This window comes from Sturnira hondurensis, unplaced genomic scaffold (assembly GCF_014824575.4).
Source record: "Sturnira hondurensis isolate 20B ecotype Veracruz unplaced genomic scaffold, ASM1482457v3 Scaffold0019433, whole genome shotgun sequence".
Lineage (NCBI taxonomy): Eukaryota > Metazoa > Chordata > Mammalia > Chiroptera > Phyllostomidae > Sturnira > Sturnira hondurensis.
This window is the reverse complement of record NW_028092064.1, coordinates 774,092-795,665: the sequence shown is the minus strand read 5'-3', so window position 1 is coordinate 795,665 and position 21,574 is coordinate 774,092. Positions and strand designations below refer to the sequence as shown.

Here is a 21,574-nt window from a genome sequence, read left to right as displayed (position 1 = left end):
TGAATAATTCTTAGAATTAAAAAAAAAGATAAGTGAAAGTTTTTCATCTTTAAAATGTATTAAGAACTAAGAATTTAATGCCCAAGTATGGTCCAAAGAATTGTGTCCTTGTCGTAAAGAAGATTGCCATGTTTGGATATATTATTTAAATATAGCACAGTTCTTAATGAAAATTACTGACTTTATACTGGAAAATTGTAGTGTGAGAATGAGTTCTGTGTTTGGTACTGATGGAATCCTTAAACCTGAGGTCATAAAAACAGTTTTCTACTGGAAGTGTAACCCAAGATTTATTTCTTTTGGCAGCTTCTGGGCTGGCTGGCTGAGAAACTACCGACTCTTCGTTCCACCCCCACAGACCTTATCCTGTGTGTTCCTCATCTCTACTCCTGCCTGGAGGATCGCAATGGAGATGTGCGAAAGAAGGCCCAAGATGCCTTACCATTCTTCATGATGCATTTAGGATATGAGAAAATGGCCAAGGCTACAGGGAAACTAAAGGTACTACTTCTTGCTGCTGCTACTGCTGCTGCTGTTGTTAAAAACCATCAGAAAAACATTGAACATGAATCTATATAGGCAAAAGGTCACATTTACCTGCTAGGAGTTTCAATTTGAAATCCCAGTGAGAGCAAAAATAAACTATTTAACAGTGTAGAACTAGAACCTACTGACCCTGCAGGGGGCTGGGGTGGTGTGGGGGGGAGGGGTGGGCGGTGCAAGGAATGTGGCCTTCCAGAATGGTAGCTAATTCAGTGTGACTTCATAAAGTGTGGTACTTCTCTTGTACCGTGTGCTTGCTTCATTGGTATTTTAAAACTAAGAGCTCAAAGATTTGTTTGACTGCAGATCAGTTAGTAAGAATGATATGAGTGTATAATTTATATGGCCTCTCACTTCTGTTATATTGTCTCCATAGCCAACTTCTAAAGACCAGGTATTGGCCATGCTAGAGAAAGCCAAAGCTAACATGCCTGCGAAGCCTGCTGCACCTGCTAAAGCAACTTCCAAACCAATGGGAGGGTCAGCTCCAGCCAAATTTCAGCCTGCCTCAGGTAACTCTTTTGGGATTTGAGAGGGTTAAAGGGGAAGGAACTAGCCCAAAGGAAGTCTAATAAAAGAAGTCCAGCTTTCATTTTTTTTAATCATATTTCCTCAAGGCTTAGATCTCAAGCCTTGTCTCCATCTCTCCTTACCCTTCGTTCACAAACATTTGTCAAGTACCTATTTTATACCAGGAACTATGCTGAAGGTACAAAGATGATTAATTTATTCCCAAGTCTAAAGAGGAGTTTTGGAGTAGCTCATTGAAATACTCCAGAAAGCAAGTGTTCCATCCTATCTTTAAGGTTTCCACAACTGTTTTCTGCCATTCAGTATAATTAGGAGAATTGGAACCATCTAGCTCAATCCCCTGTATTAACTGATGAGGAAACCCAAAAGTTTAAGTGATTTGCACAAAGCCAGACAGCCAGCCAGTCCTAAACCAGCACAGAACTCCATGTACTCATTCCCAAATGAGTTCTCCTTCCTATGCATTAATTGTCTTTAAAGGAAAATTCTTGATTTCTTTATTCTGATGTTAAAATTCCATCATTTAAAATAAAACTCTAAACTGTAACCACTTTTCTAGACGTACTGCTTAAACAGAATAATATTCTGTTTAGTGGAATAGAAATTGTTGATGCTCTAAAGTTAGAGATTTTACATCTGTTGGTATCAAAGTGTGTGTGTGTGTGTGTGTGTTCAATTATAACTTTATTGGAATCTTGCTATGGAGAAAATACAAAGTATCAAAGATGACAGACCCTAAGGGAAATAGCAAACTAGCAAAAAGCTTTCTTTAACTGCTATTTAGAAAATAGGTTTTTTTTTAAATGCAGTTTAATGTTGGTAAAGCAGATGTAAATTTATTGAATTAATTTCCTGAGGTTATGTTTAAAGAGGAAGGCAGGGAGAAAAAAGATTGGAGAAGAATGTAACTGAAAACACTTTATATTGATACATTTAAAATTGCAGGCGTTCTCATTATTATATATTTAACCTAACCAGAGTAAAGTGATATTAGAGTTTATAGTACATCTTTTTTTCCCAAAGCTCCTGTTGAAGATTCTGTCTCCAGCACTGTAGAACCCAAGCCTGATCCAAAAAAGGCCAAAGCTCTAGGAGTTTCCTCTAAAGCCAAGGTACGTTCACTCTGTATACTTGGATGTAGAATTATGTCTGTGTGTTTTACACAGAGTTGTTCTGCTAGGAAATTGATACATATTATGTATAAAAGAATGTTACTAATCTTGATATTAAATTATGAAGTACTTATCTATACAAATTTCTGTGGCTCATTTTTTAATAAGGTCCCAAGACAGAGACACCCAGCTCCCCAGAGGTGCTGCCATGGTCTCTGCCATGCAGGTCTTTGGGGAAGATTCGCAGTAGTGAAGAGAGAAAATCCTGTGTAGTTCAGGCAGAAGAAGCACTTAGGCCAACTTTGATTTGCAAAATGTAAGGTAATTAACTTCTTTCAAATTTGGCATAGTTAGGTCATTAGTAAGTGTTCTGATTAGCCTGCAAGGAATACTTTCTATCCCTGCACCAGTGGGACTTAATTTGATGCATCAGCAATTCCTTTAGTATCCATGCAGAGTTGGACAATGTAAAGAAATATGTCCAAATGCTCAACTTCAAATATCCCTTGGGTATCTTTTAACATAAGTTTTTGAATCATGGCAAATTGTCACCAGTTTCTGTATCAAGATTCGGAGCTTATCCCTGTATTCAGAGTATTATTAAATACTTTCAAAAGGAAAATTGCATAACTAGGTAATAAGTAATAAATTAATAATAAATATAAATAGAGAAAACTATTTCATTAACTACATTTAACTGAGGAAAAATATTACACTGGGAACAGTTTTATTATCCAGTATATTTATTATTCTATGCTCATTGTAGAATAGATGCCCTGTGTCCATTGGTTTAAATATTACAATTATTTGTGTTCTTTCCCTATGCATGGATCCTTAATTTAGTGAGTTAATTTAAGTGGGTAATTCTCTTCTACACAATCCAGTGAAGCTGCTTTTCTTGTCCTCCTCCCTGTCCTCTTCCCAGATTTAACAAGTGCTAATTTTAGTATTTTGATCACAAGATCTTTGAAGTATGTTTGACTCAGTTCTTTTATGCCAGTCTTTTGCAGTTATAAAGCAATTTCACATAAATGATTTCATACTTGTCTTGATTGGATGATTTTAGTGTTAGAAGTAGAAAAAACAACTAGCCTACTAGAAATAGTTGACTCTTGCTGCATTTTTAATAACAATGGTTCCAGTAGTGAAATTCAAATACTATCTTAACTATGTGAACTAAGTGTTCATTTCTTTCAATCTGTAAAAAGATTCTACAACTTGGGTTATTTTTTAAAACCACTGTGGTAACTTAAGTATTTAAAATGTTTTTAGCAACTTTCTCTAGAAACAAGTTTAAAGGGTCTCCAGTTATAATCCTATGACAGAGATGTATTGTATTGGAGCGAAACAGCAAAGCTTTTTCAAGTAAGTGAGGTGAAATGTGTGACTACCATCCAAAAAATGCCATTAATGAGGTTTCAAGAAAGACCTGAACTGTGTGATAAGCAAAAATATTCTGTGACCTAGACCAATGATCGATAACAGAGCTTTTCTAACTGTGTTGTTCAGTACATGCCAATCCAAGGACTAGCCAGCAGTTCTGTAAGAATGTTATTAGAAACATCTCCAGGAAACCTGTGCAGAGACATGATACATGCGAGATTCTGTGGTCCATCCATTTCTGTAATGTGGAATACAATAAGGAGAGGTGTCCCTGGTTCGTGTAGTGCCCTTTCCTGGGCAGCAGCATTGAGTCCCGAGGAGCAGTAGCCTAACCAGTGTTCTCTGAACCACGGCTGCAGAGTGCACAAGGGAAGAAAGTGCCGAGCAAAACCAGCTTAAAGGAGGATGAAGACAAATCCGGTCCTATTTTTATTGTTGTTCCAAATGGAAAGGAGCAAAGAATGAAAGACGAAAAGGGATTAAAGGTAAGGAAGGAATAAGGCTCCTCCGGAGTTTTTTTGCTTGTTTCTGTTTTGTTCAAAAGTAATTTTGCTATCTGAAATGGGTATCTAATAAACTAACCCTTTTGTTTATAAATCATATCTTGTTTCTATAAAACTACTTTATAGGAGCATTAATTCCTACAAAAGAAACTAGAATGGGACTGCTGCCTATTGTTCCTCCAAACAGAAAGAAATAGAAGTTGTCATTTTAGCTTCTAGAATCAAAGAATGGAAAGTATTCACTGATGTTTATCAATTCTACGTATGTAGTAGACATAATCTCGCATGAGATACCTTATAAGACAAACTGGTGCCTATATATATGTACTTCAGCCATTCCTCTTTTGATGTTCTAATTTTATTAAAAATTTTTAAAATGATTTTTAACAAACATATATATATATTTTTTTTTTTTTAATTCAAACAGTACAAAAAGTTCAGAATATAGTATGAAAAGCCTGCCTCCCATTCCAGTCACCCTCTGCAGGGAGGATATTATTACCAGCTTTTTATACATTATTCCAGACATATTAATATTCCATACCTGTACAATCATAAGTGTTTAAATACACAGCCTTCCTTTTGCATAAATGGGAACATAGCATACTCTTTGCTCTATATCTTTTTCATAATAATATTTGAAATATCTTGAAGATCATATCTGCATGCATATATGCATTCATTCTTTTTATCAGTACAGTATATATATATATGTGTGTGTGTACCTTCCTTTACTCCCAACTCACCACCTTGAACATTCTAGTCTCTCATGTTATTTCCAAAAGTGGTGTTTATGTACATATGTGAGTATATATTAGTGTTAAATTCTTAGAAAAGTATGTACATTTTAAATATTAGTTATTTCAATTTTTTCCATTTTTAAAGTTGTACCAACAGGGTCCAACATATTATATAATAAAAGAGCATGACTTTTCTAGAAAATAAGAATTGTCAAAAAATTATATTCCTAGATGATTTTCAGAGTTAAGCTTCCAGAGATATGTTAGCTTGAGAATACATTTTCATTCATATTTAATTACAAATTAACCTTGTTAAATTTTAAAATATCCTATTAAATTGATTCCTACAGCTGCTTTAAATAGAATTTGGTACCTCATTTCAGTTGAACACCTTCCAGACCCTTCCCACTGGTGTTTTTCAGGTGCTGAAGTGGAATTTTACTACTCCAAGGGATGAATACATTGAGCAACTGAAGACTCAGATGTCTAGCTGTGTGGCTAAGTGGTTACAAGATGAGATGTTTCACTCAGACTTTCAGCATCATAACAAAGCCCTTGCTGTTATGGTTGATGTAAGTTTGCAGTAGATAAATATGCACCTGCCTCTTACATGTGGAAACACTGAGCCCTATGAAATAATCGGAAGTTTGCATGACTTCAGAAGGGAGAAGGAACTGGAATACATTATGTTCTGTATTTTTAGAGCTATTGTATTATTTGATGGAAAAATGACTTTACGTTTATAATTTTAGGTCTCAAATGGAGGCTTACAAGTCTCTCAATTTTTTTTGGTGGGGGGCTCTAGTAAAATTTAAGAGGTTGTTACCTAATAATAGAACTTAAAGTTTTATACAGACTTATTTGTGGGGGTTGTCTTGTTTTGTTTTAAGCACTTGGAGAGTGAAAAAGAGGGTGTCATTGGTTGCCTGGATCTTATCTTGAAGTGGCTTACTCTGCGGTTTTTTGATACCAACACAAGTGTCCTAATGAAAGCCCTAGAATATTTAAAATTGCTCTTCACCCTGCTAAGTGAGGAAGAGTATCATCTTACTGAGAATGAAGCATCTTCCTTCATCCCCTATCTCATCCTAAAGGTAATGTGCTTTCCTTACCCTGGAAGACTGCTCCAGCCGACCTCAGATCCTGTGTTTTATTCCATATCCCTTTCTGTTTATTATATGATATAATTTCCATCACTCATTTCCATGCCCCTATTCTTTTAAGATCTAGTGATACATGTGCGGGAGGGGGCGAACCTTTGCTCTTTGGAAAACGCCTCACTTAATTATTATGTTGACTAGGTTGGAGAACCAAAGGATGTCATTCGTAAAGATGTCCGTGCCATCCTGAACCGGATGTGCCTTGTCTACCCAGCCAGCAAGATGTTCCCCTTCATCATGGAAGGAACCAAATCCAAAAACTCAAAGCAGAGAGCAGGTGAAGCAACGATTTAAACTGAGGCATGAATCTGTGTAGCAGTGACCTCAAAAAGAAATAATTTATACTCGAACAAGAAAATGTCTTCAGTGTCTGTGTGGTTGACTCCAACCTCCCAATCTCGACTGTGAGAGTGATGAGTTGCACACTGGTGGAGCCACAGTATCAGTGATACGGGCACTACTCAGTACCACCCTGGTGACAAAATCAGGTGCACAGGGGCCATCTGACTCACAGGCATCCCTTTCTTCCTTAAGCACTTGCTTTAATACCGTTGTTTCATTGTGTGTTTTATAAGAAGGTAGTAAATGAGGAAAAATTATAGGCAGAGCCAGGTTAAGATTTTAGTCCTTCATTTATGCCAAGAGGGAATGGATCTAGTAAAGATAAGTCTCTGCGCCAGATGTGCATTGAGTCTCCTTAACGTAGCCTTTCTCCCCGGTCAGAGTGCCTAGAAGAACTGGGGTGTCTGGTCGAGTCCTACGGCATGAATGTTTGCCAACCAACCGCGGGAAAAGCCTTAAAGGAGATAGCGATTCACATAGGAGACCGCGACAACGCTGTGCGCAACGCTGCCCTCAACACCATCGTCACGGTGTACAATGTGCATGGGGATCAGGTGTTCAAACTCATTGGAACTGTAAGTGGCTTTTCTCTGAATATTGTCAGCATGTTGTGAATTATAGGATCACTTAGGTGTCAGTTTTCATGCCATCTCAACTCTGAAGTTCTTACCACTTTTTAATGAATTCAGCCTATCAATGAGTCTTAAAATCCAGGTAAACCCTGGAGGGTGTTTCTCTCTGATTATTGTAGGACATTTAGGTTGTGTTTGACTGGAAATCAGATTTTTTTTCTCAGCATTCTGTTTGTAGCAGTTTCCTAAGAAATTAGTTATTTTCGAATCAAGAAATCTGAGTTAGTCTGGGATTTAAATTCTACCTGACAACCTGTTCTGTAAATTTTAGTGCATTTAGTTTTTGGTGAATGTGTGCATAATACAATACTGGTGCCTGTCACATTAAGTCTTGAGCTACAGCCGTGAGCCAGAGTTCTGCTCCCAACTCCTTACCTCCTCTGATCCAATCAGTGTTGTGGCTGGACCTCAGCTCTTCACTCCTGTTACGTCGTAGCATCGCGTATGTTTATACTGTGCCTATATATTTTTACCTGTGTTAATCTAATTAAATCCTCACTGTAGGCCAGTGAAGGAGGTAAAGCAGATGGGATTTCACAGAGGACCAAAAGCCTTCTGCCCGTAGTCACACAGTCAGCTAGTGGTAACTGCAAAAATGAGGATGCTTCATTTAATTTTTGATCTTTTTATTTGTAGTTATTAATAGCCTTTACTTTTCTATCCCTTTCTTCTTTCATATGTTCTGTTCTTATAGCAAGGGAGATTTTAAGCATATTTGATTTAAAAATGTAGGTAGTGCCCTGGCTGATGTGGCTCAGTGAACTGAGCGCTGGCCTACAAATAAAAAGATTGCTGGTTCAAATCATGGTCAGGGCACATGCCTGGGTTGCAGGTTTGGTTCCGGTCAGGACATCTATAGAAGGCAACCAATCAACCTTTCTCTCTCACATTGATGTTTCTGTCTTTCTCCCTCCCTTCCCCTCTCTCTAAAAGTAAATAAATAAAATCTTTAAAAAATAAAAACATGTAGATAGTACCCTGACCAGTGTGGCTCAGTTGTTTGGGTGTCATTCCACAAAGCAAAAGATCACCAGTTTGATCCCCAGTCAGGGCACATACATGAGTTGTGGGTTTGTTCCCCGGTTGAGGTGCAAATGAGAGGCAACTGATCAAAATTTCTTCCTCAGCCCTGGCTGGAGTAGCTCAGTAGATTGAGTGCGGGCCTGCGAACCAGAGTATCGTGGTTCGATTCCCAGTCAGGGCACATGCCTGGGTTGTAGGCCAGTTCCCAGCAGGGGACTCACAAGAGGCAACCATACATTGATACTTCTCTCCTTCTCTCCTTCCCTTCCCCTCTAAAGATAAATAAATAAAATCTTTAAAAAAAAATTTTTCTTCCTCACCTCAATGTTTCTCTCCCACGTCTCTCTCCTTCCCTTCCCCTCTATCCAAAAACAAATAAATAAAATCATTTTTTAAAAAATATATAAAATAAAAATGTAGTTTTCTTTTTTAAAGATTTTATTTCTTTATTTTTAGAGAGAGTGGAAGGGAGGGAGAAAGAAAGGAAGAGAAACATCAATGTGTGGTTGACTTTCGCACACACCCAACTGGGGATCTGGCCCACAACCCAGGCATATGCCTTGACTGGGAATCAAACTGGCAACCCTTTGGTTCTCAGGCTAGTACTCAATCCACTGAGCCACAACAGCCAGGGCTGTAGACAGTGTTTTGAAAGTAAATGTATTTTTCTAAAAGATTTTATTTATTTTTAGAGAGAGGGAAAGGGAAGGTTCAGAAAGAGAGGGAGAAAAACATCAATGTGTGATTTCCTATCACGTGCCACCAGGGACCTGGCCCACAACCCAGGCATGTGCCCTGACTGGGAATCAAACCTGCAACCTTTTGGTTTGCAGGCCTGTGCTCAATCCACTGAGCTACACGATCCAGGGGTGAAAGTAAATATATCTTTTTTTTTTAAGATTTCATTTATTTATCTTTAGAGGGGATGAGAAGGAGAGAGGGAGAGAAATGTCAATGTATGGTTGCCTCTCGTGTGTCCCCTGCTGGGAACTGGCCTGCAACCCAGGCATGTGCCCTGACTGGGAATAGAACCTCGATTGTGTGGCTCGCAGGCCCGCGCTCAATCCACTGAGCTACACCAGCCAGGGCTTGAAAGTAAATATATCTTAACATAGCAGATTCTGTTTACTTCAATATGAAAATGGATATTAATTATTGAGTTTTCCGATTAATTAGGTGTTTTCATTTTCTTCACATTATAGTAGAGAGCTATGCTAATAAATTAAATTTGGCCTCTTCTTACAGCTTTCTGAAAAGGATATGAGCATGCTTGAGGAAAGGATTAAGCGGTCAGCAAAGAGGCCGTCTGCTGCACCAATGAAACAGGTAGAAGAGAAACCTCAGCGCACACAGAGCATAAGCTCCAATGCCAACATGCTGCGCAAGGGACCAGCTGAGGACATGTCCTCTAAACTCAAGTATGTAGATGGAGATTGTCATCTGACAGCATCTCTGTGGACTTGGCCTTGTGTGCTCAAAGCTTATCCTGAAACATGGATCTTGCGTTCTTGTAGTCATTATCATGCATGACAGAGTGTCTGAGTAAACGTCTCGTAACCAGATGTTTAATTCTTCAGTCTTCATTGTCTTTGTCTTTGTCTTTGTCTCTAAACCACTTCTAAATAGTCTTGTGCCTTCTTTCACTGCTTTTCCGTGGACAGAATTATGTATCGCACTTATAGGATGTAAGTACTGCCTGCTAATTTCTCATTAGCAGGGCTCTTATATCTTTCTAACTTCTGCCTTGGATTCATCCCCTCTGGAGGGTGATTGGCTTAGAATTTGTAACCAGGGTACAGAGTGTTCATAAGTATCCCCTGAATCCAGCCTTTCGTGAAAGCGCACTGGCTGGCAGAAGTGGCAGCTTAGTGTCACATGCCTAAAAATACTGGTTCGCCTTCTTCCTTGCACCGCGTTGTTGGTCACACTCAGGTTCCTGTTTTTCAGACAAAGCTGAGTAAAATGTCTGCCACCCAGAACGGGCTTAGGGACTCAACATACTGCCTTTTAAGGCAGACAGCTCTGTTTTAGGTTGTGTCATGAATATGTTTCGGCCAATTTGAATTTGGAATCTTTGAATGTCTATTACTTGGATATAATTCTGGCTGTAACCATCAAGAGTGAATAAAAATTGGTGGCTGACTATCCCCCAAAGTATAAAATGTACTGAACACTGCAAGGAATGATGCTTATGGTTAGAAAAACGTAAACACTGGTTTATTTGGTAGAGAAGAACCAGCCAATTCAGATTTTTCTTAAATTTTTGCCAGAAGTAGTAAGCTTTGAGTCAATATAAGTGTACTTTATTAATTATTTTCTGCCCCATCTGGAATAGCAGTACAAAGTTTGTTGGCTTTAGTGAACTGGAAAGAATATTTACAACTTGGCAGGTACTACAAGTAGGAAGTAAAGTAGTCTGTTCTCAGAATATTCATGAACCATTGTTGTTGCCCATTGAAGGCACTGGCTTAGCCTCAGGCTTAAATCATTCAGGGGGGCTGAAACCAGAAGTTGAACATCTGTCTTGAAGCTGTGGGGCAGCTGGCAGTGCTACTCCTGCCCATTGGTTAGAAGTCTCTTTTAGTTCAGGGGTCTCTTTTTGCTTCCTCAGCCAAGCTCGGAGCATGAGTGGGCACCCCGAGGCGGCCCAGATGGTGCGCCGAGAATTCCAGCTGGATCTCGATGAGATCGAGAATGACAATGGTACGGTCCGCTGTGAAATGCCAGAACTTGTGCAGCACAAACTGGATGACATTTTTGAGCCGGTCCTTATTCCTGAACCCAAGTAAGTTAGCCTCTTTCATTTAAGGGTGAGCAGTTCATAACCATCAGAATGTGTGGGTGAAAAGCACGCTCTCTCTGTGCAGTTAGAGCTTTTTAGAACTGGTTACTACCTAGCCCTTAGCAGTTCTTTACTAAGCAGTTCTAGTGGGGAATTGCATATATTTCCAACTCACTGGTATATCTTATAATAAAGATTGAATTTGTCCTTTTGCTCTGCTCTCTAGGATCCGGGCTGTTTCTCCACACTTCGATGATATGCACAGTAACACAGCATCCACAATCAATTTCATTATCTCCCAAGTAGCCAGTGGTGACATCAACACAAGCATCCAAGCTCTGACCCAGGTAATGGGGGTATTACCCATGACATTAATGCCACTGGTGGATCTAAATGCTATAGGCGTGGTGGTTGCACACCGGTGGCAGTCAGCACCGTGGCAATGAAAAAGGTGCACAGGGACCGCTCAGTCATCACTTGGTCCACAGGATGCAGTTCTCACAGAGCCTTGCTCTGTACAGTTGCATTCATTTGCCAGAGGTTGGAGATACAGCAGTGAGTAAGTAGGGACCAACTGTCGGGGAACTTACTTAGATTTTAATGAACAGAGACAAATAGGTAAATGAGAGTATCTAAGAATGCTAACTACTGTAAGTATAACTCAAATGCGATGATTGGAGAAAGGAGCTAAGTAGTTACTTAGATTGGTGATCAGGGGTTCAAGCAGAGGGAACAACTAGAATGAAGGCTCAATTGAGTGTGGGAATAAATTTAGTGTGTTCAAGGAAACACTACAAGGCCCATATGCTCACAGCCCAGTGGGCAAGGGAGAGAATGCTACAGAATGAGAGTAGACTATGCAGAGCTTTAAAAGCCAGCGTGGTTCATTAATTAGAGCATTTCCCAAAGACCAAAAGGTAGCGGGCTCAATTCCTGGTCAAGGCACTTACCCACGTTGTGGGTTTGATCCTTGATCGGGGTGTGTACAAAAAGGCAACCAATCGATGTTTCTCTCTCATGTCAGCATTTCTCTCTCTTCCTTTCCCTGCCTCTTTGTAAAAAGCAATGAAAAAATGTCCTCAGGTGAGGATTAAAAAAAATTAAGCCCCACGGTAAGTTGTTTGAGTTTTGAGTGAGATGAGAAGCCATCAGGAAAATTTAAATAAGGAAGCTACATGTTTTTAAAAAATCATTCTCTTCTTCCTCTACTTTCCTTCCCTAATAGTCCACTTCTAAAGCCAGTAGGTGGGTAGAACAAGGTAGGCATTTATCTTGTGGCAAGGGAGTGGAGGTGAGGCCATAGTGCCCCAGGGTGGTGGTCTCGGAGCCTGAGCCAGTGAAGAGGATGTCCATGCAGACAGCCTGACTAGCATGGTAGCAAAACCCCACACAGGGTGAGCAGGACATCCATGTGTGTTGGAGGGAGGCAGGGCAGCATGCCGGTAGCTCAGAATGGGGAGTCAGAGCCAAAGCAGGAGCGGGCATCTGGATGGGAGAGAATGGATGGCAGAGATGGGAGATTGATTACATACAAAGGGATTGGCCAAGTTTCATACTGTCCAAGAACAGCAAAACAAATACAGGAGGAAAGCGGATAGAGTGAACTCTGCTGTTGGACCAGAAATAGATGCATCAGTATGAAGTCATGGTTTTCAATATGCAAATATAGAGATAAATACCAGTATGGATGTATGCACGTGTGTGCGTGTGGTACAGATGCGTGTTAGAGATAAGAGACATAAGCTCACTGGCGCTTGGCATGGAGAGAACTGGAGAATAGCAGTTGTCTTGCAGGAGATGATGATCACTACTGAAGCCAAGTCAGTGATGACAAGGGGGAACGGCAGTCTTTTGCACAAATGATGTTGGAAAAATGTTTATCCACCCACAGAGGAATATAGTTGGGCTCTAATAATATACAAAAATGAACTGAAAGTGGGTCCAAGACATGGATGTGAAAGCCAAAACTATAGCTCTTAGAGGAAAACATGGGGAAACCTTCACATTGGACTCAGCAGTGATTGCGGGGTTGTGGCACTGAAAGCGCAGACAGCAACAAAAAATAATTAAATGGAACTTCAAAGTTAAAAAATTCTGTTCATCAAAGGCACTACTATGAGAGGGAAAAACCAACCTACAGAATGAGAACATATTTGCAGATCATAACATTTGCATATAATCTTAATCTAATAAAAATCTAATAATCTAATAATCATATTTGCAGATCATAACATTTGCATATAATCTTAATCTAATAAAAGATTATATCCAGAATACAAGAAGAACCCCTTCAACTCAATGACAAGAAAAAGTAAAAAGAAAAAAAACAGTTCATAAATGGGCAAAGAACTTGAATTTTCTAAAGAAGAAACTATTTTTCTAAAGAAAACAACTTTCTAAAGAAACAACTATTTTTCTAAAGAAGATATAAAAATAGCCAATAAGCACACGAAGATACCATCATTAGTTGTTAGGGCAGGCAGATCAAAATGACAGTGAGATAACCACTTCACACATTAGGGTTAAAAGGGAGGGGAGAGATGGTAAGTAACAAGCGTGGTGAGGATGTAAAAATCTATGTGCATTGCTCTGGGGACATAAAATGATGCAAGCATTGTAGAAAATAGTTCAGTGGTTTCTCAAAAAGTTAAACATCAAATTATAATAAGATACCCAAATCACTCCTAGAAAACGGACTCAAACAGATACTTGTGTACAAACTTCATAGCAGCATTATTCATGATAAACAAAAGGCGTAAACAACCTAAGTGTCCATCAGGAGATGAACAGAGAAACAATAAGTGGTATATACATGTAGTGGAATATTATTCAGTCATGAAGAGGAATGATTCTGATACCTGCTACAACATGGATGGACCTTGAAAACATTATGCTAAGTAAAATAAATTAGACACAAAGGGACAAATATTGTGTGATTCAACTTACATGAGGTACCTAGGGAAAGTAGTCAAATACATGAAGACAGAAAACAGAATAGTGGTTATCAGGGGGTTGGGAAGCAGAAATAGAGTTTGTTTCGGATGTTGAAACCTTCTGGAATAGATAGTGATGCTGGTTATACTTAATGCCATTGGGTTATACACTTAAAATGATAAATTTTGTTACACGTTTTAGCTTAATAAATTAAAAGATGAGGTCCTCAGCAACAAAAAAGTTAAGTTTCTAGGATTAAATCAAGTAGTGTGTGTAAGACCGTTACGGAGACAATTATAAAGCTGTATTGAATGATATTAGGAAATTTTTAAATAAATGGAAATCTATGTTCTAAGACCACTTTTGAAAGTAAAAACAGTGAAGAGGACTTACATCACCAGTACCAACAGTGGGGCCACCGTACTTAGGCTGGTATAAATAGTATGGGCCCCAGGATAAGCAGGTGGACTACTGGGGTGAGGGAGCAAAGAGACCAGAAATCAACCCCCATCTCTCGGAAACTCAAAGCAGAGGGGGCATTAAACATCTCTTGGCAAAAACTAGATTAGCCCTGGTCAAGGGCACATATAAGCAGCAGCCAGTGAACACATAATAAGTAAGGGGAACCACAGATAGATGTTTCTCTCTCCCTCCCGCCCCTTCCTTCCTCTACCTATCTCTAAAATTAATAAATTAAAAAAATTAAAGCTAGATTAATCAGTAATGGGAACAACAGTGTGATCAGATTGCTATTTTCTATACCAAAATGTATTTGAAAGAAATTAAAAATCTAGATATTAGGCGGGAAACTTAGAGGAGAACTGTGTGTGTGTGTGTGTGTGTGTGTGTGTGTGTGTGTGTGTGAGAGAGAGAGAGAGAGAGAGAGAGAGAGAGAGAGAGAGAGAGAGAGAGGAGCGGGGAGGGTAGGGAGGGAGAAAGGGAGAGAAACATTGATCAGTTGCCACTCATATGCTCCTCGACCAGGGACAGGACCTGCAACTCAGGCCTGGACCCTGACCAAGAATCAAACCAGCAACATTTCACTTTGCAGGAGGCTGCTCAACCAACCAAGCCGCACTAGTTAGGGCCAGGAGAATGTTTTATCAGTTTAGAGATCAGAATAGTAGTGAAAAAAAGAAAGAAAAACTGGAAAGGATAGTAATAACCCCTGGTCAGGGGCCCAGGTGCTGACTTGTGGGGGCTGGAAGGGCCTTTGGGGGCTATGGATGTCCCGCAGCTTGTTTGCAATGGTAGGCACGTAGACACATGTACACTTACAGAATTACACAACATTAAGTTGTATTCTTAGGGTTTGTACATCGTACTCCATGAAAGTTAAACCTCAATAAAAAGAATATTATGATTTAACTAATATGCTATATTTAGAGAGAATTACACAATGTCTGAAAAAATCATTTATATTTTTTGTATCTTTATTGAACATTTTTTAAAAATCTATGTCCACAAAGAAAACATTGACAAACACAAAAAGCAAAGGATATACTGACCAAAGACTTTACTGAAAACCCAACAAAATGTTTACTAAATAATGTTAATATTTCAAAAATATTGGCTACTCAGGGATCATAAAACACCTTCCTAAAAGACCCCTTGATAAAAGAAAAATAATCAAAATTCTTCATAGCGAATAGGAAAACACTTCCTTTAACAACACGCTGAGACTCCTGGGCTCAGAAACATTGCCTGAAACGCATGTATTCCTGAAGAAAGGCTAAAATAAAAGAATGTAGTAAAAAATAAAATGAATTTTAAAGTAAGAAATAATAAAGCTAAACTTCATAAAATGGATTTTTAAAATAATAAATATAGAAGCTGTTTTAGAGCCCTGGCCAGGTAGCTCAGTTGGTTGGAGCATTATCCCTACGCACCAGGTTGCAGGTTCCGTCCCCAGTCAGGGCACGTGCCAGAGTCGGTGAACCAATCGCTGTCCTGTCTCTCTCTCTCTCTCTCTCTCTCCCCCCCTACTCTGCCTGCTCTGCCTGTCTCTCCCCCCTCTCCTTTCTCCCTTCCTCTCTTTAAAATCAATGAAAATTTTTAATTAAAAAAAAAATGTGAATATGTGTTAGTATGTTTTTAAAGAAAGTGAGGCAGAGCACTATCGTTTAAAATACTTTGTCCTTCAGACTAAAAAGTCAGGCTCTTGTGACTCTTTCTTCTAGAGGTAAAAACAAAGACACAGCCCTGGCTGGCGTGGCTTAGTGGACTGAGTGCCAGCCTGCCAACCAGAGTGTTGCTGGATTCCCAGTCAGGGCACATGCCTGGGTTGCCAGCCAGTCCCCAGTGCGGGGTGCGTGAGAGACAACCACACATCGGTGTTTCTCTCCCTCTTTCTCCCTCCCTTTCTCTAAAAATAAGTAAAATCTTTAAAATAAAAAACAGAACCACAGGCCAACCTCAGGCTGCTGTGGGTTTAGTTACAGACTGCTGCAGTTAAAGGGAGGGTCGTGGCAAAGTGAGTCGTGACCTTTTTGCTTGTAGAGGGTCTTGCCTTCGTCTGCCTTCGTCTTGCCTTCGAAGCACAGTAAAGCAAAGCACAATAAAACAAGGTACACCTGTATTCCTGTTCACCTTAGGGATTTTTGTAATTTTCTGTTGAGTTAGAAAAGCTAGATGCAGAGAACTCTATACTATAACTCCTGGAGAATAAACAGTGCCCTAAACCTTGACCCTGTGTGTGTGTGCCGATGTGGCTGTGTATAATTCTGTGAACATGAACGATGATGTACCAGGTTGGTAATGGTAATTACCCTGGAAAAAGAGCAGGCCCCCTCCCCCACAAAAAAGTATTTCTTATAGTAGCTGTGTTGAAGCAGCATTACTGGAAAGTCCCAGTTATGTAAAATAGTATACGCTTGCAGGTATACACGCCTGAAGAGGTAAATGAAAGTAGGACCATCGGCTTCGTCAACACTAGGGAACACCATCTGCATTGTGCTCTGCAGTGTAAATGCCCCCCACGCCCCCATCAGGGTTGTGCAGCTTTGCCTACCACGAAGGACTATCACTGAAGACCGACAGGATTGTCTCGGGGTGTTATTATGTAATCATAAAGATAAAGATCTTTTCATAGTAGGGAATAGGAAATAAATGCTTTCCCCATGGTAACAACTTTCCATTGGTGACAACCAATGTGTCAAATCAAAAAGAACACCGAATCAAGATGTGGGAAGCCTGAGTTTTGAGTTTGAGCTAAGTGGACTGATCTTGCTGAGCCTCCCTTTTCTCACCTGGTAAATGGAGATCTTACTCTCAGCCTGTCTGCCTCTCAGAGCTGTCGGAGTGATTAAATGAAATATGAGTATAAAAGCATTCTAATAAATTAGACATTTAAACATAGGGATTATTCCCTGAACTAGACAGTGAGAGACAATGGAAGCTGCAACTAATTCACCTACAGTATCTTGCTCAGTAAAATTTCCTGGAATTGAACCCCTAAGGACTAGTTATTTATATGTAAAGATACTGGAAGTGCTTTGCTAACATCACAGAGACACCCCTTATATCTGACTGCTACTTTGAAATATGAAGCTTGGAAAATATATCTTGGATTTTTGTTACCAGATTGATGAGGTCCTGAGACAGGAAGACAAAGCTGAAGCTATGTCTGGCCATATTGATCAGTTTCTGATAGCCACGTTCATGCAGCTAAGACTCATCTACAACACACATATGGCGGATGAGAAGTTGGAGAAGGACGAAATCATCAAGTTGTACAGCTGTATCATCGGCAACATGATTTCGGTAAGGACACACTGCTGCACATCACAAGCTCTCCTTCAGTCTCTCGTCCCACCCGGTTCTAGAGCCTGAGTCAGTGCAGGTGTTCCAGTGGTCCTGTCATTTGGAGAGGTGACCTCCACAGGGTGTGGGGTGGCACTCCAGCTGACCTCGTTAGGGTACAAAGTGAAATGCTTACATACTATGTAGAATTCTGTTTCTTGCCCATTTCTTCATCAGGCATGATGGGCCCGCTGGCTTTTCACATAGAACTGCTCACATTAAATGCACTTTTATAACAGGAGAGAAGCACACCAGTTAATTACAGCTATTACTGGAGGTTTCAGGGAATGTGGTGATTTTAATTTTTCCTATTACTTCGCATTTTTAAAGACAACAGTTTCTGCCCTGGCTGGTGTAGCTCAGTGGCTTGAGTGCGGGCCTGCAAACCAGAGGATCGTGGTTCAATTCCCAGTCAGGGCACATGCCTGGGTTGCAAGCCAGTTCCCTGCAGGCCAACTCCCAGAAGGGGACACACGAAAGGCAACCATACATTGATGTTTCTCTCCCTCTCTCCTTCCCCTCTAAAGATAAATAAATAAATAAAATCTTTAAAAAAACAAAACAAAACAGTTTCCTAGTTGCCACATTTATCTTCCTGCTCTAACGTAGTCATGACTACACAGCTGTTTCAGATAGAGAGCCTGGCCCGGGAGGCCTCAACCGGAGTTCTGAAAGACCTGATGCATGGCCTCATCACCCTCATGCTGGACTCTCGCATCGAAGACCTGGAGGAAGGACAACAGGTGATCCGATCTGTGAACCTCTTGGTGGTGAAGGTTCTGGAGAAGTCAGACCAGACCAACATCCTGAGGTACATCTGTGCGCTCAGCATCACAGCCTAGAACAGCCTCTCTCTTGTTACCCAGGGAGGCCAGCAGGCACTGGGTCAGTTGTAACTTTAAGTTTGCCTAATGAATTGATTTATTACTCTTTCCTCAAGAACCAAAGGCATTCCAGCCTTAAACAGCATCAACTAATAACGCAGTAAGCCAGCAAATAAGCAGTAGTTTTGTGGGCTATGTACGTTTTTCTTTCAGTGACCAGTGACAATGAATAGTGACAAGCTTTATCATTTACCAAGTGGTAAATTTACAAGGCTTAAATGGTTGGTGTTTATTTTCTTAATAACTGAATGTCAAATAATCAAAGGCAGTTTTTAATCCACAGGCTGGATGAATCCAGTTGATTAGATGGATAGAGAGTATTTACTCTTGGCCCTTCAGTTACTGATTTTAATTGGAATTCAGGTTGCAAATTTATTAATTCTGTTTTGTTGGCTTTTTTCCCCTAGTGCCCTACTGGTTTTGCTTCAAGACAGCCTGCTAGCAACAGCCAGCTCTCCCAAATTCTCGGAGCTTGTTATGAAGGTGAAGTTGAAATAATCGGCTCTCTTTCAAAGATGCAAAACTTTATTAAAGTGTTAGGAAAGAGGGGTTGGAACTAGACATAGACCCAAATCAAGTTACACCTGAAGAACACAGTTGGTCTTCGTTTTGCCTTCCTCCATTTGTACCCCTAGCTCAGGCCCAAACAATTCCTGGCCTCAAACAGTAAAAAGGAAGAACTGTTTTATAAATATCTCACCAATTCTCCTAGAATTGAAAGAAACTTAAGTTCTTTTGGGGGGCAAAGATACCTATGACCCAATAATATTTTGGTCTCTTTAATGGAAAAACTCCAAATGGTACATATCTGTAACATAACACTGTTGATACACTGTAATAGTGAAAAATATTCTGTTTTCTCAGGTTAGATTTGGGTACGTAATATGTCTGTCTTACTCATAGGGACAAAGCAAACCCCAAAGAGAATTTCCACATTCTCTTTATATGTAAGGCCCTAGCTCTAGGGAGCAGGAAGGAAGGGTGTCTGAGATGATTAGATGGATGACTTGTCACACTTCAGCCAGTGACATGGTTGGAGCGAGTAAAATTGCTCATTTTTAGCAGCCACACTTGAAAGATATGACGTGCCACATTTATATCCCAGACTTCTTTTGGAAGTGATCCCAGAGCTTAGGGAAGCTGGCTGGTGACAGATTCCCCTTGTTCCTCAGTCATTCCCTCTAACTTTTCTCTTCTTAATAGTGTCTCTGGAGGATGGTTCGACTGTTGCCTGACACCATCAACAGCATTAATCTGGACAGAATTCTTCTGGATATACACATTTTCATGAAGGTCTTCCCCAAAGAGAAACTAAAGCAGTGCAAAAGTGAGTTTCCCATCAGGACCCTAAAGACGTTGCTGCACACGTTATGCAAATTGAAAGGGCCCAAGGTGAGTGAGAAGAGCCACGGGAGTTTGGGAGAGCGCCATGGGAACGGCGCTGCTGCCATTAGACTGTGCCTGTGTGTCCTGCAGATCTTGGACCATTTATCCATGATTGACAACAAGAGCGAATCTGAGCTGGAGGCCCACCTCTGCCGGATGATGAAGCACAGCATGGACCAGGCCGGGAGCAAGTCGGATAAGGAAACAGAAAAGGGAGCGTCTCGGATCGTGAGTGTCCTGACTTGAACGACACGGGGGTTGAGGCTGTTTGGCCATAACTGTCTTCTCGAAGGCTTGGGGCTCGGCCCAGCACCGCTCTCCTGCTGCAGAGCTGCAGCCGTTTCCACCGTGCACATTGCAAACAAGCTGTTTCATGACGACGTGCTGCTTGGTTCCTATGAAAGCGTTCTTTGTGCCTAAGACAGTCCACTGTGGGCTCTACGGGGGGAGGGATGGGCCAGATCCACCCTTCCTCCTCTTGTTGAAAACCTGAGACTGGAGGCCTCAGTGACGCAAAGTGGTGGTGGGTCTGCCACGGGTCCTGCAGCATGGGTGGTTTTGTCACCTGCGGGTCTGCATGTTGAGCTCTTTCCGTCCTTACCCAACCTGTGGTTCCTAATTAATAACTCAGGTCTAACCAACTAATCCTTGCTTGTGTCTTTCAACTTCTCAGGATGAAAAATCATCAAAGGCCAAAGTGAATGATTTCTTAGCCGAGATTTTTAAGAAGATTGGCTCCAAAGAGAACACGAAAGAGGTGAGAGGAAAGGGCTGAGCCAGGTGGGGGTCTGCGGTACAGAAAGGGTCACTGACTGGCATCCACCCCCTTTCTCTATCTCGATAACCAGGGCCTAGCAGAGTTATATGAATATAAGAAGAAATATTCAGATGCCGACATCGAACCATTTCTGAAAAACTCCTCCCAGTTCTTCCAGAGCTATGTTGAAAGAGGCCTTCGGGTGATCGAAATGGAGAGGGAGGGCAAAGGCCGTATTCCCACTTCAACAGGTACGGCTTCCTCTGGTAGCTCCAGGAATAAGTCAAATTAGCTCCCAGCTCAGCAGCCGGAGGTTTTGATTGGTTTACATTTATAACCATGCACCTAATACCTAATGATCACCAGTAATGTTCACATTGCTACAGACAGTCATCAGCTCCTTCTCCTGCATCGTCAGCATTTGACAATGGCAAGCTTCCTGCCCTTGAACCAGTTTCTCCCCTTGGCTTCCACCCGCCTCGCTGACCTTCTTCCTGGGCCTGAAGTCTGTGTTGGCATCCGCCAGAGTTCAGTCCATGGTCATCTCTTCCTTCTCACTCTCACTCCCCTCAGTGAACCCATCCACTGTCATCACTTTAGATGGCATTTGTGCCAGCAAGGCCCGGCTTGTTTGATGGGCACCTCAGGCCGCCTTCCTGACTTTGACTGATATGTCCTGCACGACATTCTCCACTCGGGTTTCTAATAGGCATCGTAAACCCAGTGTGTCAAAGACTAAGCTCCTGCCCTTCCCCCAGACCTGCTCCATTTGTATTTGTCTCCCTCCTGGTGATGGTCCCTTTTTCCTTCTAGGGTGCTCAGACCCTGCTTTTCCTCTCTGTCAGGAGGTCCTTATGGCTTTCTCTGCAAAGTACATGCAAAATCCACCCACACTTCTCACCTCCGTGGCTGCTGCCTGGTCTGGATCAGAGCACTCCCCTCCTGCTCCACTCTTGCCTGCCTCCCTGTGTTATTTCCACACAGAGCATCAAAACAAAGCTCAAATATTTTCCAAAGACTTTCCCTTTCACTCTGCGAAAGCAAAAGTGTCTGTGAGGTCC

At 41.0% G+C, this 21,574-nt stretch overlaps 1 protein-coding gene and 1 non-coding gene across 5 annotated transcripts in view; both read left to right on the top strand.

The window, feature by feature from the left end:
- Positions 1-21,574, top strand: part of CKAP5 (cytoskeleton associated protein 5) — a 94,091-nt gene that overhangs the window by 69,802 nt on the left and 2,715 nt on the right. For 2 of the 4 annotated variants that reach the window (XM_037028017.1, XM_037028016.1), the window contains exons 25-42: positions 307-501; positions 920-1,055; positions 2,098-2,186; positions 3,929-4,054; positions 5,235-5,384; positions 5,703-5,906; positions 6,114-6,249; positions 6,696-6,889; positions 9,215-9,387; positions 10,581-10,754; positions 10,978-11,098; positions 17,268-17,447; positions 18,110-18,297; positions 18,778-18,853; positions 19,574-19,762; positions 19,847-19,984; positions 20,430-20,513; positions 20,605-20,764. In XM_037028017.1, coding sequence (XP_036883912.1) covers positions 307-501; positions 920-1,055; positions 2,098-2,186; positions 3,929-4,054; positions 5,235-5,384; positions 5,703-5,906; positions 6,114-6,249; positions 6,696-6,889; positions 9,215-9,387; positions 10,581-10,754; positions 10,978-11,098; positions 17,268-17,447; positions 18,110-18,297; positions 18,778-18,853; positions 19,574-19,762; positions 19,847-19,984; positions 20,430-20,513; positions 20,605-20,764 — 2,713 coding nt within the window. Of the gene's footprint in view, positions 1-306; positions 502-919; positions 1,056-2,097; positions 2,187-3,928; positions 4,055-5,234; positions 5,385-5,702; positions 5,907-6,113; positions 6,250-6,695; positions 6,890-9,214; positions 9,388-10,580; positions 10,755-10,977; positions 11,099-17,267; positions 17,448-18,109; positions 18,298-18,777; positions 18,854-19,573; positions 19,985-20,429; positions 20,514-20,604; positions 20,765-21,574 lie in introns of all 4 variants that reach the window. The other 2 variants (XM_037028014.1, XM_037028015.1) reach the window with 1 other exon arrangement.
- Positions 6,376-6,485, top strand: LOC118974565 (small nucleolar RNA SNORD67). Its single transcript, XR_005063927.1, has one exon. It is a non-coding gene; the product is annotated as a small nucleolar RNA SNORD67 (small nucleolar RNA).